The 12,811-nt window shown below is 36.7% G+C and overlaps 1 protein-coding gene and 1 non-coding gene across 6 annotated transcripts; both read left to right on the plus strand.

Moving 5' to 3' along the window:
- Nucleotides 1–883: 883 nt before the first annotated feature.
- On the plus strand, nucleotides 884–4,476 carry LOC106130455 (zinc finger protein 616). 5 transcript variants are annotated; one of them, XM_013329303.2, is made up of 3 exons: nucleotides 884–1,140; nucleotides 1,693–1,956; nucleotides 2,359–4,476. In XM_013329303.2, the coding sequence occupies exons 2-3, from the start codon at nucleotides 1,699–1,701 to the stop codon at nucleotides 4,429–4,431; spliced, it is 2,331 nt and encodes a 776-aa protein (XP_013184757.2). In that variant the 5' UTR covers nucleotides 884–1,140; nucleotides 1,693–1,698; the 3' UTR covers nucleotides 4,432–4,476. The 5 variants fall into 5 exon arrangements, with proteins under 5 accessions (XP_013184757.2, XP_060808024.1, XP_013184756.2 ...); XM_060952041.1 differs by having other exon boundaries at nucleotides 884–1,136; XM_013329302.2 differs by having other exon boundaries at nucleotides 884–1,062.
- A 7,889-nt stretch (nucleotides 4,477–12,365) lies between these two features.
- Nucleotides 12,366–12,438, plus strand: Trnak-cuu (transfer RNA lysine (anticodon CUU)). Its single transcript has one exon. It is a non-coding gene; the product is annotated as a tRNA-Lys (tRNA).
- Nucleotides 12,439–12,811: the final 373 nt, after the last annotated feature.

The following is a 12,811-nucleotide window of genomic DNA, read 5'->3' on the forward strand; positions in this document are numbered from 1 at the left end:
TTTTTGGCCCCATCGGCCATCAGCCCTTTGAGAAATGTAACATACCCATTGCTACTCGAGCTGCTATGTCGGTTATTTGCGTTCGTCTACGGATCTCCTCTTGGAGGGAAACACCGAGCATAGCTCACTAAGTGAGCTTAAGCCTATTTAAGTCGCCTATAAAGTTTATATATATAAAAGTTAATTCATCACCCGAAACCGCCGAGCTTGCATGAAGAGAGTTATGAATGTGGATGAAGCAAAGGAAATATGCAGAGATCGTGGCAAGTGGAAAGAGGTAGTCTCTGCCTACCCCTCCGGGAAAATGGCGTGATTTTATGTATGTATGTATGTTTATTCATTACAAGCACACAAAAATAAAGATCTTAATAAAAGTGTGAACTTGACGACTATCATCATGGGCACTACTTTGGTTGAGTAAAATCATAGATAGAGAATACCTTCATAAAAACCACCACCATAAAAAACGCATGTTCTAATCCTAACCTATTAATTACAATAAAAACGTTTATATCAAATAATGCAATAAATATTAGTTTTGTCGCTAGAAGTTTATTAGTTTCAGTGAAAATCATTCCATTCCAGACAGGCAAACAAAATAAAACGGTAGACATGTTAAATAATCTCCAAATCTCTAAAAAATAATAAAATCAACTCTTTACAAAAATCCCATCCCATTTGATTTCCCCCTAGGTCATTAGCGCTATCTATCCGTCTACGTCCATGATCCAAGATGATCTCATCAACTTATTGCCCTATGACTGACTGACTGGGTGGGTGCCAGCTGTTTTTAAATCTGAGGTGTCAGCCAATGTCAAAGAGTGTACGTTATAATTTTGCCAATTAATGTCACAAAGGCAAAATAATATACTTTCCACATCAGTCAAAGAGTCAAAGTCATGTTTACGTCAATTGAAATTAATATTTTTCGCAATATCAATTCAATAGCCATTTTGAATAATACTATAAAAGATATGAATAAAATTATTGATTTTTAGAACAAAGGTGACCGAAAAATCTGTACTTTAGAAGTACTTAGAAAGTGGCTTAATAAAGATGGCGGTAATAAATTGTGTTAAAATACAATATATCTAAAAGTTGTGAGATAATTAATTATTGATAAGCTGGTAAAATAGGTAGGTATGTATGTTTTATTGCCAAATGACGTGTTTATCACTTATTGCTAAAAACTATATTTTAGAACTTATTATAAGGTGACAAAACTTATTATTTTATTCTGGTGCTTACATATTAATAGCCAATACAAAATAAGCACCACTAAATAATTTATCAAATCTAGGTACTAATGTTACATAGGTAGATGTGGTTTTAATTTATTGTTTTCCAAGTGATTGTAGGGAACTGAATGCTGTGAGTCACACAGTTCTTTAGAATAAGACCACTCCATATTTCATCCATGGATGTCGTAAAAGGCGACTACGTGATAGGCTTATAAACTTGGGATTATTCTTGTAGGTAAGTGATGAGCTAGCAATCCGTCTGAATCTGTAGACAGGGCCACTAATCATAAAATGACTGAAAGACCCTCAGTGGTATGTATGTATGGCTTGATTTAAAATGGAAATGATTTTGAAATTAAAGAGCTATTCTGCTGCAGGTTTACATCATAATGATAGGAATATCGGAACAAAGTTTATCAGCCTAGTGATTTCAATAAATATTTAATTTCAGCACAAAATGTCAGTAAAGGAATTAAAAAGTCTAGAGAATGAAATGACATTCAAAGAAGAACGGAAAGACCCCACCTCGTTTCTGCCAGACGAGCCTATGACATACGAAATCAAGAAGAAAAAGAAGAAGAAGAAGAAAAACAAAGAGCGGGATCCGTTCGGAGATATAGTGGTGAAGAATGATGAAGTAACTTTAGAGATGCAGTTGGATCCGGAAGTTAATATCAAAGTGGAGAATATTGAAGTGGAGTTAGATTTTAATGATGTAAGTATATTCTGAGCGTCATTGGTTAATGCCTATGCGGCACAAGTTCAAGTTATACCTTGGCCTTGTCCAATAACAATCATTCATGTCTGAGTTACGAGTTTGAGAGGAAAAGATGTCATGTCAAACATCATGGAGAGACACATATTCAGGTAACTGGATCTGTAAACTTGATGATCTGATTGAGATCAAACAAGATGTAACTTTGAGTAAAAACCTGAATTACGCAATCCAAGATCATTGTCAAAAGGCGCATTCAAGCTATTCTCTAGAGAGGTGAGGATGTAACCTGGACTAACGCCAGGAGATAGAATTTAATACAAAACACAGATTGAGTTTCTCACAAAGTATGTTCGAGACTTGTGATAAACAATATGTAAGTGTTAAAATTTTTGTTTACAGTTTGCAGATAACGCGGGGCTAATGGTTGAGGGACCGCAGAGCGAGGAAAGCCAAGAGCCCGAAGTGAAACTCGAAGCGCAGAGCCATGAAGCCGTGCTGCTCACTTTTGAAAGCGTTGTCAACAAAACGTTGCTTGAATACTATCAAAATGCCGAATATACGAATGGAGATGTGAAACCAATGATAGGTTTTAACCATGAAGACAACTCTGTATTCGGATACAGCCAGGGTATAGCAATGGAAACTGCTCCTACGCATGTGTGCAAAGTTTGCCACCTAGTCTTTCAATCGCACAAAACTCTGCGAATGCACCAAAAAAGAAAACACAAAGTTTTTAGGAAGTATTTTAAGCATGTTTGCGATCATTGTGGTATGTCGTATGAACAAAAGAACAGTCTAGTCGCTCATATTAGGAGAAAGCACGGTCCGGATGCCACCCCGGATGACAGGGAAGAGCGGACGTGTGAAGTTTGTTCCCTAGTCTTCAAAGGGAACACAAGGTTACGTATGCACATGAGAAGGAAACACGGATCGTTTCAAGATTCCTTCAAATATAGCTGTCAGATATGCGGTCTTACTTATGAAAAGCAAAGGAGCTTAATAGTGCACCAGCGAAGAAAACATTCTTCTATCAAGAAGCCGGTTTTGAACCAATGGTTTAACTGTCCGTTTTGCCCTAAAATTTTTACGAGACGTGAAACGTATGTGAGGCATGTTCAAAGGAAGCACAAATTGGCCGATGAAGATGATATAAAAAAAGAATTACCTGTGAAGAAGGAAGGAACTGGCGAAATGAAATGTGCGCAGTGTCCATTGTTGTTCTCGTCGGTCAATCATTTGAAGTTACATATGAGAAGGAAGCATAACGCGTTGACTGAGGATTTTAGACTGAAATGTAGGATGTGCAATTTGTCATACAACAGGGTAGAGAGTCTCAAGAGGCATGTGAGAAGGAAGCATGCCGAGGGGTTGCATTGCGAAGTGTGTAACAAACAGTTTGGCAGTCGAGAAGAATACCTTAGCCACTCCCACGTGAAAAAACACGCAGAATGTTCCATTTGCGGATTGATATTCGCTTCCGAAGGCAATTTGGGGAAGCATCAGAGATTGACGCACAAGATTGATGTGCCGAAACACGTTTTCTGCAATATATGTAACAATGGATTCTTTGATAATCGCCAGTTGAAGGCGCACTCGATGAAAGTACATTTGAAAGTGTCATATACCTGCACGTTCTGCAGTAAGGTCTTCAAAGCTAAAGAGAGTTACAGAAGGCATTTGATATTTAAGCATTCTGAGAATAATACTGTTAAGAATGAAGTGCAGAAATGCGACAGTTGCCCGGCTACATTCCCTGACGAATTTGAACTCTGCCGTCATATAAATAGTGAACATAGAAACGCTGAAGACAAGGAACAGATACATTTAGTCAAAGTGAAAGAAGAGGAAGGTGTGAAAGATTTGTTCCGATGCACGAGATGCCCCGAATCGTACACAACTTGGGAGCAATTGCGGGTGCATCACGAACAAAATCATCATTTGCCGGAAGAAACGCAATGTCAGATGTGCGGTGAGATGGTGCCAGGTAATGCTTTGAAAAAGCACATCAAAATGATACATATAGACGAGCCACAGTGTAAGTATTGTGAATTCAAAACGAATAACCGAGCTAGTATGACACAGCACATTCTAAGACACAAGAATGTGACAACGTTGCACTGTGACTACACAGGGTGTAGGTATAAAACTTATTACGAAGGTGCTATGCAAAGACATAAGCGGAAGCATGCGGAAATTGGAGTCAAACTTCAGTGTACGAAATGTCCGTTCCAAACAATGAATAAATACATTTTGAGATATCACGAGGAAGCCCATATGACTGGTAAGAAGCGTTATATGTGCGACCAGTGTGACTATGCAACGATATTGCCAGCTAATCTGGTGCAGCACAAATATAAGCATTCCGCAGAAAAAAGATTCAAATGCGAGGTTTGTCCGTTTGCAACTAAATACAATACGTCTCTAAGGTTCCATGTGAAGAAGAAACACTGTGATCTCCCATCGCTCAGTTGAATTTTTTTTTGTTATTTTTTATTATTAAAATAATTTGGTGTTAGATTTTGGTGTTTGATTTCGACATTCTACTCTGACAGTCTTTCTTTGATAGATATAAATTACCTATTAGTAGAAGTAGAAGTCGCGCTCGAAGCGTTAACTAGTAAGCTGCGTTAGTTTCGTGCTCCTCAATTATTTTATTAAAAGTCTGATTAAAACGAGTGAGTTCTACTTGTGTTTACAAACTGAGTACAGCTAGTGACCTGTGAATACGGACTTAATATTGGTTTTGTGATATCGCCACCCATTTAGCCGCAGGAACATAAAACACATCCGTAATTAACCTAAATTGCCCGTGACCTACCCCAACTTAGTTCACTCAAATCGTGTCACTGCGTGTGCGCTGCCACCTGCCTCCCGCCACCCGCTACCCGCGATCGCCCACCACTGCGTTATCCTGCTACCTGCGATCTACAACAGCGACAGGTACAAAACAACGAGCATGCAGAGAACACCGCCGCATACGAGTTTCGCAAGTGGCACCAGCAGTGGGTCTGTACCAAACTTGACTACTCATGACGATGATTTATTTATTAATACTAATTCTAGAAAGAGAAAAGAGCGCTGTGATGAGGTTGAATATAAGAAAGATTTTAAAAGTTACCAGACAGAAATAATGAATTTTTTGAAAGATTTTGCCAAAACTCAAAATGAAAATTTATCCGCTATTAGAGACGAAGTATGTGAAATTAGAAACGAAATTAAGAGTATAAAAAAATCAAAAGAAAATTTATCCAAACAGTTAAAAGAGATGAATAGTGATATAGAGATTATTAAATTTGAAAATAAATTAAAACAAGAGAAGATGAGAAATTTAGAAACTGAAGTAGCACAAATGAAGAAATCTGACCTTTCTGAGATATCTACATCACAAACTCTTTGCCATGAAAATCTAATTTTAGAAATCAGAGAGCGCTCGGAGCGCGAAAGAAATGTCGTTATTGTGGGGATACCCGAAAATAATGATAAAAGTTACAATGCCAGGCAAACTCATGATATAAAAGAATTTTCGCAAATAGCCAAATCTCTTTTAGAAAACTGCCCTAAGCCAGTTAAATCTATGCGATTAGGAAGATATGTTGCAGGCAAGAACCGACCACTTAAAATATGTTTTGAGAATACAGATACACCCAAACTTCTATTACGTAACAAGAATAAGCTTCCAAAGGATATTAACATTTACTCGGATCAAACCCCCGCACAAAAACAATTTCTCCAGTCTGTTAAGGAGGACCTGAATAAGCGACTCGAAAGCGGCGAGAAAGACCTAGCAATCAAATACATTAAAGGTACACCACGCATTGTAAAAAGCGAAGCCAATTCAAAAAACTGACTGCTGTCCCGATACGAAATAAAGACCGTACAGAAAAAATAACCCATTATATAATTAGTAAATATGAAGATATCCCACTTAAACCATCTTCGCTACGATTCTTCTATGGCAATCTACGCAGTATTCGAAAAAAGGGCAGATTTGATGAAATAAAATGCATACTGAGAGCAATACCTAAAACCACACACTTACTAATATTCACGGAAACATGGCTTGTCTCTGAAGAGGATACCAAATTATATGAATTACCGGACTACACACACATATACAACTACAGAAAAGATTACAAGGGGGGTGGAGTTTCCATTTACGTTCACAAATCTATCAATTTTGACTTAACAGAAGATCTCTTTGAAAATGGCAACCACTATTTATGGATACATATAAAAAAAATGTCCCTGAATATTGGGGTTATTTATAAACCGGATGGTGAAGCTGACATTGATAACTTTTTGGACATATTTTCAACACAATTGGTGCAACGCAAAAGAACAGTGGTCTTCGGCGACTTCAACATCGATCTGCTTACTGACAAAAAATATGTCAAACAATACAAAAATGAGATAAAGGAATCCGGATATGAGATACTGAATAAAATTGATGAATCATACTGCACGCGAGTAACAGACAAAGGCAGAACTATTATTGACCATGTTAGTACAGACATAAATAACCACTCCTTCAGTCTTTCGATTATTGAGTCAGCTCTTACAGATCATAATCAAATTTACCTAGAAATTGGAAAATTAGCCCCAGAGAGAAGTAAGCCGATCAGATATACAGCACTTGACTATAAAAAACTTTATGAAAGTATGTCAGCATTGGTGCATGATGGAGATGAAGATTACTGCAACTTAGAGAAAGACATTATAGATAAAGTGGAAAACAGCAAAATTGAGAAAACTAAAATACAAAACCCACCTCAAAAAGATTGGATACATAAAGAGATTATCGATGCAATAAATACTAGAAATCAAATATGTCTAGAAACCAAAATAAACCCAAATGATGTGGATCTTAAGAAAACTTTTACAGAACAACGTAACATCGTGCAGACAATGATTGAAAGGCACAAAGAAAATTACTACCACAAACTATTTGAAGACACTCATAACCAACCTAAAAGAATGTGGGAATTGATTAATACGTTATCTTCTATACTTATAATAAATCTGTAGAGAGGTCAATTCTGTACATGGAATATATTTTCAAAATTACTATCAGGGGGTGATTAGTGATCGATACTGATGCCAAAAATGCAATCAGTAAAATTTTTGTCTGTCTGTCTGTCTGTCTGTCTGTCTGTATGTTCTTTATAGAAACAAAAACTACTTGACGGATTTTAACGAAACTTGGTACAGTTATTCTTCATACTCCTGAGCAGGTTATAGTATACTTTTTATTACGCTACAATCACTAGGGGAAGAGCAGTGAAAGGAAATGTTGGGAAAACGGGAGAAGTTACTTGATTTTTTAAGCTTCCGTCGCGTGTGCAGCCTTAATGGTTAAAGATACAGCAAAACCATGTATAACGGAAATATACTACATAAAATTATAAAAAAAATATCCCAAGACAGCATAAGTCTATCTTTTATGGTTGACTCACAATAACACGTGTAATTCCTAATAGCTTAGCAGTTCGGAGATTTCTGATTATATTTCTTTACTCTGATGTTTATAATACCAATGACACTCACACTCATTCATAATTCTTAAAAATTAATATAAGTACCTATTCAATAAAAAAAGAATCATCGAAATCGGTATAGAAACACCAAACTTATACATGAAATAAAATACCCTAACAAGCCATCGCGCGTAAATACTGAATCATGCTATAAGGATTATTTTTGCGTAACGGTTGCCGCGCTCGACGCGGCTAGCGGAGGCAGGATATAAAAGGGGCAGGAGGCGAGCGCAAGCTTCATGACCAAGGCAGCCTGGGGGAGACTTCACGCAGTTCTCTCTTCCAGCCTCCCCCGAGGACGAAGCTCGGGATCTACCAAACGTAGTCAGATCCCGTCTCACGTACGCGGCCCCGGCGTGGTACGCATTCTGCTCTAAGACCAACAGGAGAAGACTCAGAGCCCAAGAGAACCAAAGTCTCAGAGCAGTCGTTGGAGCCCCGCGCTACGTGAGGAACTCGACGATGCTCAGGGACTTGAAGTGGGAGAACCTAGATATTCGAGAGGGCGGACGCGTCATCACACAGCCACCTGCGCGGCATCGTGCCGCTCCACTCCGCTCCCTCCGGGCCTTCGGGTGAAACCCTCGCCTCGCTGCCTTGCGGCTGACGTCGTCAACCAGTGACGACGCCGCCGCTGATGGGAACTCCCAGTGTATGAAGACGTGAAGACCCAGGCCGTCGCGGCCACTCCATCGACCTGCCTACAGTCGTAGGCAGCGATGATGCCATTGAAGAGGGCCAAAAGCCCTCACCAATCTACTCCGACTCCACTAAGGGAGTATGGGAAGACCCGACGACGGCAAGATAGTATTGCACAGGCGTTTCAACTTTATTTTCATTTCTTTTTCTTTTGTAAGTTGTAGATACATATTTCTGGTTATTATTCTATTAGAATATTTTTTTTAGTTTAAATAGGCACTTAGATTATTTATCTATACTAATATTATAAAACTGAAGAGTTTGTTTGTTTTTTTTAATGTGCTAATCTCAAGAACTACTGGTTCGATTTGAAAGATTAGTTTTGTATTGAATAGACCATTTATCGAGGAAGGCTTTAGGCTATGTAACGTCTAGATGCAACTATTAAACTATTAGGAGCGAAGAAATAATGGAAAATGTGAAAAAAATCGTGGAAGGAGCATCCTTGAGGGCTTCAATGATGCCCAAAATAACTATTCCACGCGGACGAAGTCGCAGGCACAGCTAGTCAGCAAATAAAATCAAAAATAGTTCTGCTCCCCCAAAATTGATATCGAATTCGGAACTGGTTTCGGATGGCACAAAAATATGCAACCTATTTAACTCCTTCTTTTCAACGATCGGTGCAGACTTAGCTAACAAAATACCTCAAAAATATCACAAAGACAATAGTAAAATACTGACGTTTGGAAATAACTACTCACACGACATAACACTGAGTGAATTTGAACCTTGTAGTATTGACGAAGTGAGTAAGATAATAGATGATCTGGACTCTAACACTAGCACAGGCATAGATGGCATATCCACCAAAGCATTAAAGTGTGTAAAAGATCTTATTATTGATAGATTAGTTAATGTAATCAATAAATGTTTAAAAGTTGGTATTTTTCCCGACTCACTTAAGATTGCTAAATTAAGTCCTATTTACAAATCAGGACCAAAAACTGACCCCAGTAATTATAGGCCAATATCGGTGCTACCCGTGATATCGAAAGTGTTTGAGAGAATTTTGTATAATCGCCTTAATGACTACTTAACTAAAAAACAATATCTAATCGAAGAACAATACGGATTTCGTTCAAAATCTAGCACGCTTACAGCTGCCATTGACTTAATAACCAAAATAAAAATCAACATTGACCAAAAAAACATTGCTTTAGGCATATTTATCGATTTTAAAAAGGCATTTGACACCGTAAGTCACCAAAAACTACTTGCAAAACTAAATGACATCGGTATTAATGGTGCACCTCTGAAAATGTTTGAATCTTATTTACAGAATAGGCGACAAGTTGTAAAGATCGACAATTATACAAGTTCTCCTAAAATAATTTCATATGGTATACCACAGGGTTCTATAATCGGCCCACTTCTGTTTTTAATATATATAAATAGTGTCAACCAGATAGGACTTAAAGGACATCTCACTCTGTATGCTGACGATACTTGTCTATTCTACTTTGGCAAATCAATTGACGATATCGTTACTACCGCACAGCAAGACCTAAACGTCCTTAACGAGTGGTTACTTCATAATTTATTAACAATTAACAAATCTAAAACGTCTTATATGATTTTGGCAGCAAAAAATAAAGAAATTCCTGACTTTGAACCGCTCAATATAAATGGCACAGATATTCAAAGATCACATCAAGAAAAATACTTGGGACTGTTTATTGATGATAAACTTACTTGGAATCCACATATTGAGTATGTAAAAAACAAATTAACTTCCGTATTAGGAGCGATTCGAAAGATGACACACTGTATACCAAAAAAAGTTAAACCTATAATATACAATTGTTTAGTTAAGTCACATCTCGAATACTTAATTGAGATATGGGGTTCCGCTGCACCATCTAACTTGACCGCGTTACAGAGATGTCAAAATAAAATTATTAAAGTGCTTTTCCATTACCACTTCCGTACACCAACAAAAGAGTTATACGAAAAATCAAAATTATTTAATTTAACACAAATTTATCGATATTATCTCTAATACTACAAAATCCAACTTACAACTAAACACAAGAAAAGACACGCACAATTTTCGAGCAAAAAATAAACTCAACCTTATAATACCACGAACAAACTACGGAATAAAAAAACTTTTTAAGTTAAACGGTTTTATGTTAAACATACATTGCAATGTTTAATATAAATGTACTAAAAACCAAAAAATAATAAAATAGATACAGTCGTGGGAATTATAAACATATGCATAGACTAGACTAAAATAAAACCGTGGGGCACGTCAATTGTCTACAAATTATAGATTTAATGTGCGATAGAAGAATCGTTTAATTCGTCGTTAGGCAGTTGGCCCGCAGACGGTGCGCAAATTACTTACTATTTTGCTGGCTAGCGAGGAATCGTTTCACTGCTCGTAGTTTGTCTTTAATCGACAAAACTTATGATAAAAGTACTACTCGCTCAACATTATGAAACCCTAAAACTCGCTTAATCGAGCTTGCTAACTTGTTTCCACATTCTAGCCCTACTTATCACACGTCCATCGTTGTCGGTTGAACAACTGCCTAATTATAGTGTAACATTACAAAACAAACATTTTAATCAACGATTGTAGACAATTGACGTGCCCCACGGTTTTATTTTAGTCTAGTCTATGCATATGTTTATAATTCCCACGACTGTATCTATTTTATTATTTTTTGGTTTTTAGTACATTTATATTAAACATTGCAATGTATGTTTAACATAAAACCGTTTAACTTAAAAAGTTTTTTTACCTATTTTTTTTGTTTTTGTAACGAATAAACTCAAAAACTACTGGACCGATTTGAATGAAATTTGGCACAGGGATAGACTTAACCTTCAGGAGTAACATAGGCTACATTTTATCCCACTGCTTAGATTTTAATTTTGAATAGTAAATTGTATTCTACTTGTTGAGACCTTTCATTTGATACCCATGTTGATGGGATTGATAAAACCTAAGTTATCCGCCATTTTGTAGAGGCCGCCATCTTGGATTTCAATTTTTTATAGTATATTGTATTCTGCTTGTTGAGCCCTTTCATTTGATACCCATACTGATGGGATTAATGAAACCTAAATTATCCGCCATTTTGTAACGGCGGCCATCTTGAATTTATAATGATAATGAATAAACATAATTATATTGTCACCAAAATCCAAAGTGTATACAAAATTTCAGATTAATCGGTTGACAGGAAGAGGGTGAAATTTGAATTACTAAATTTGACCCAAGAATAAATAAAACAAACGGGGTGAGCTAAATAAAACCGTTTAAAAAAACAATAATTTTTGAGGGAGCACAACTATATAACAAGTTGCCAAATGAGCTGAGAACTTGTAGCAGTCTTAATATATTTAAAAAGAAACTCAAGCTATACATCGCGACCAGTACTTAATTTTTAATTTATGCATGTAATTATTTTTTAGTTACCTACCTGTTATCTCATTTTAAGTGAATGTATATTCTTATGAGAAATAAAGTTCTTTAAACCTAACCTATTATCTTTATTCCTCCTCGCTTTAGTCACGGTTGCATCCTCACCTCTCTTGAGTGGAACTTGGGTTTCTCTGGTATACCTTTGACCAGGGATTCTAGATTGGGTGAGCCAGGTTTTTAGACAAAGCTGCTCCCATCTGACCTCCGCAACATTTGCAGGTAAACCTAACCTGTATTGTATTCATGGTTACACATCCGCGCGAATTTACACTACCAAAGCAACCAAGACCGCGCCATCTTCCACCACGGGAATCAGTTTTTTTGTAATGGCTAATAAGCTTGGCATTCGTCTTGTAGACTATTGGCTAGAAACCTGACGCTATTTGAATCTCAATGCCATCAGAACGTGGACTTTTAGTATTTTTTTTGATTTTGATTTTGATTTTTTTTTGATGTTCAAGAAAATTGGTTTAGTAGATTACGCGTGAGGAGAAAATAAGTATACTCTCGCTTTACTTTATTTATTTGGGTTTCATATAAAACCGGTTTAATAATTTTGACTGATTAAATAGCTATAAATTCATTCAAATTTAAAATTAGTTTTTATTCTTGTTCGAACATAATATAGATATCTATCAAATACATTTTTTGGTACAGTAGGATACCAATATTCTAAAGTGAACAAGAATACACAACTCGATCATATGACGCATGTTTTCACCAACACTGCCACAGCCCGGCTAGCTCAGTCGGTAGAGCATGAGACTCTTAATCTCAGGGTCGTGGGTTCGAGCCCCACGTTGGGCGAAATTTTTTTTCTTTCAGTTTTTTTTTCTTCTATTTGTCAAATTGCTACGTTTATTTTTATTCAAATCCACTTGCTAATATTTTTTTTGTGCTTACCGTTTTACTCGGACAATTAAAGATGCATATTTGCTTGTCTAAGGTTGCAGGGTTTTAGAAATAAAACGAACATTTGAATGGCAATTAAATGTTCATTATATTGAAGTACCTATAAATAACTATTATAACATGAATATTAGTACATAGCATAGCCAACTCTTATTATAAGGGTGCGTTTCGACAAACTGTCCCTTTGTAAAATCATACAAACGCTGTTTACTTGATTATCGTAATACTCCACTATTGTATCTAAGATAATGCTCAAGATAGCCCGAAC

Source organism: Amyelois transitella, chromosome 27 (genome assembly GCF_032362555.1).
Source record: "Amyelois transitella isolate CPQ chromosome 27, ilAmyTran1.1, whole genome shotgun sequence".
In the NCBI taxonomy this organism is placed as follows: domain Eukaryota; kingdom Metazoa; phylum Arthropoda; class Insecta; order Lepidoptera; family Pyralidae; genus Amyelois; species Amyelois transitella.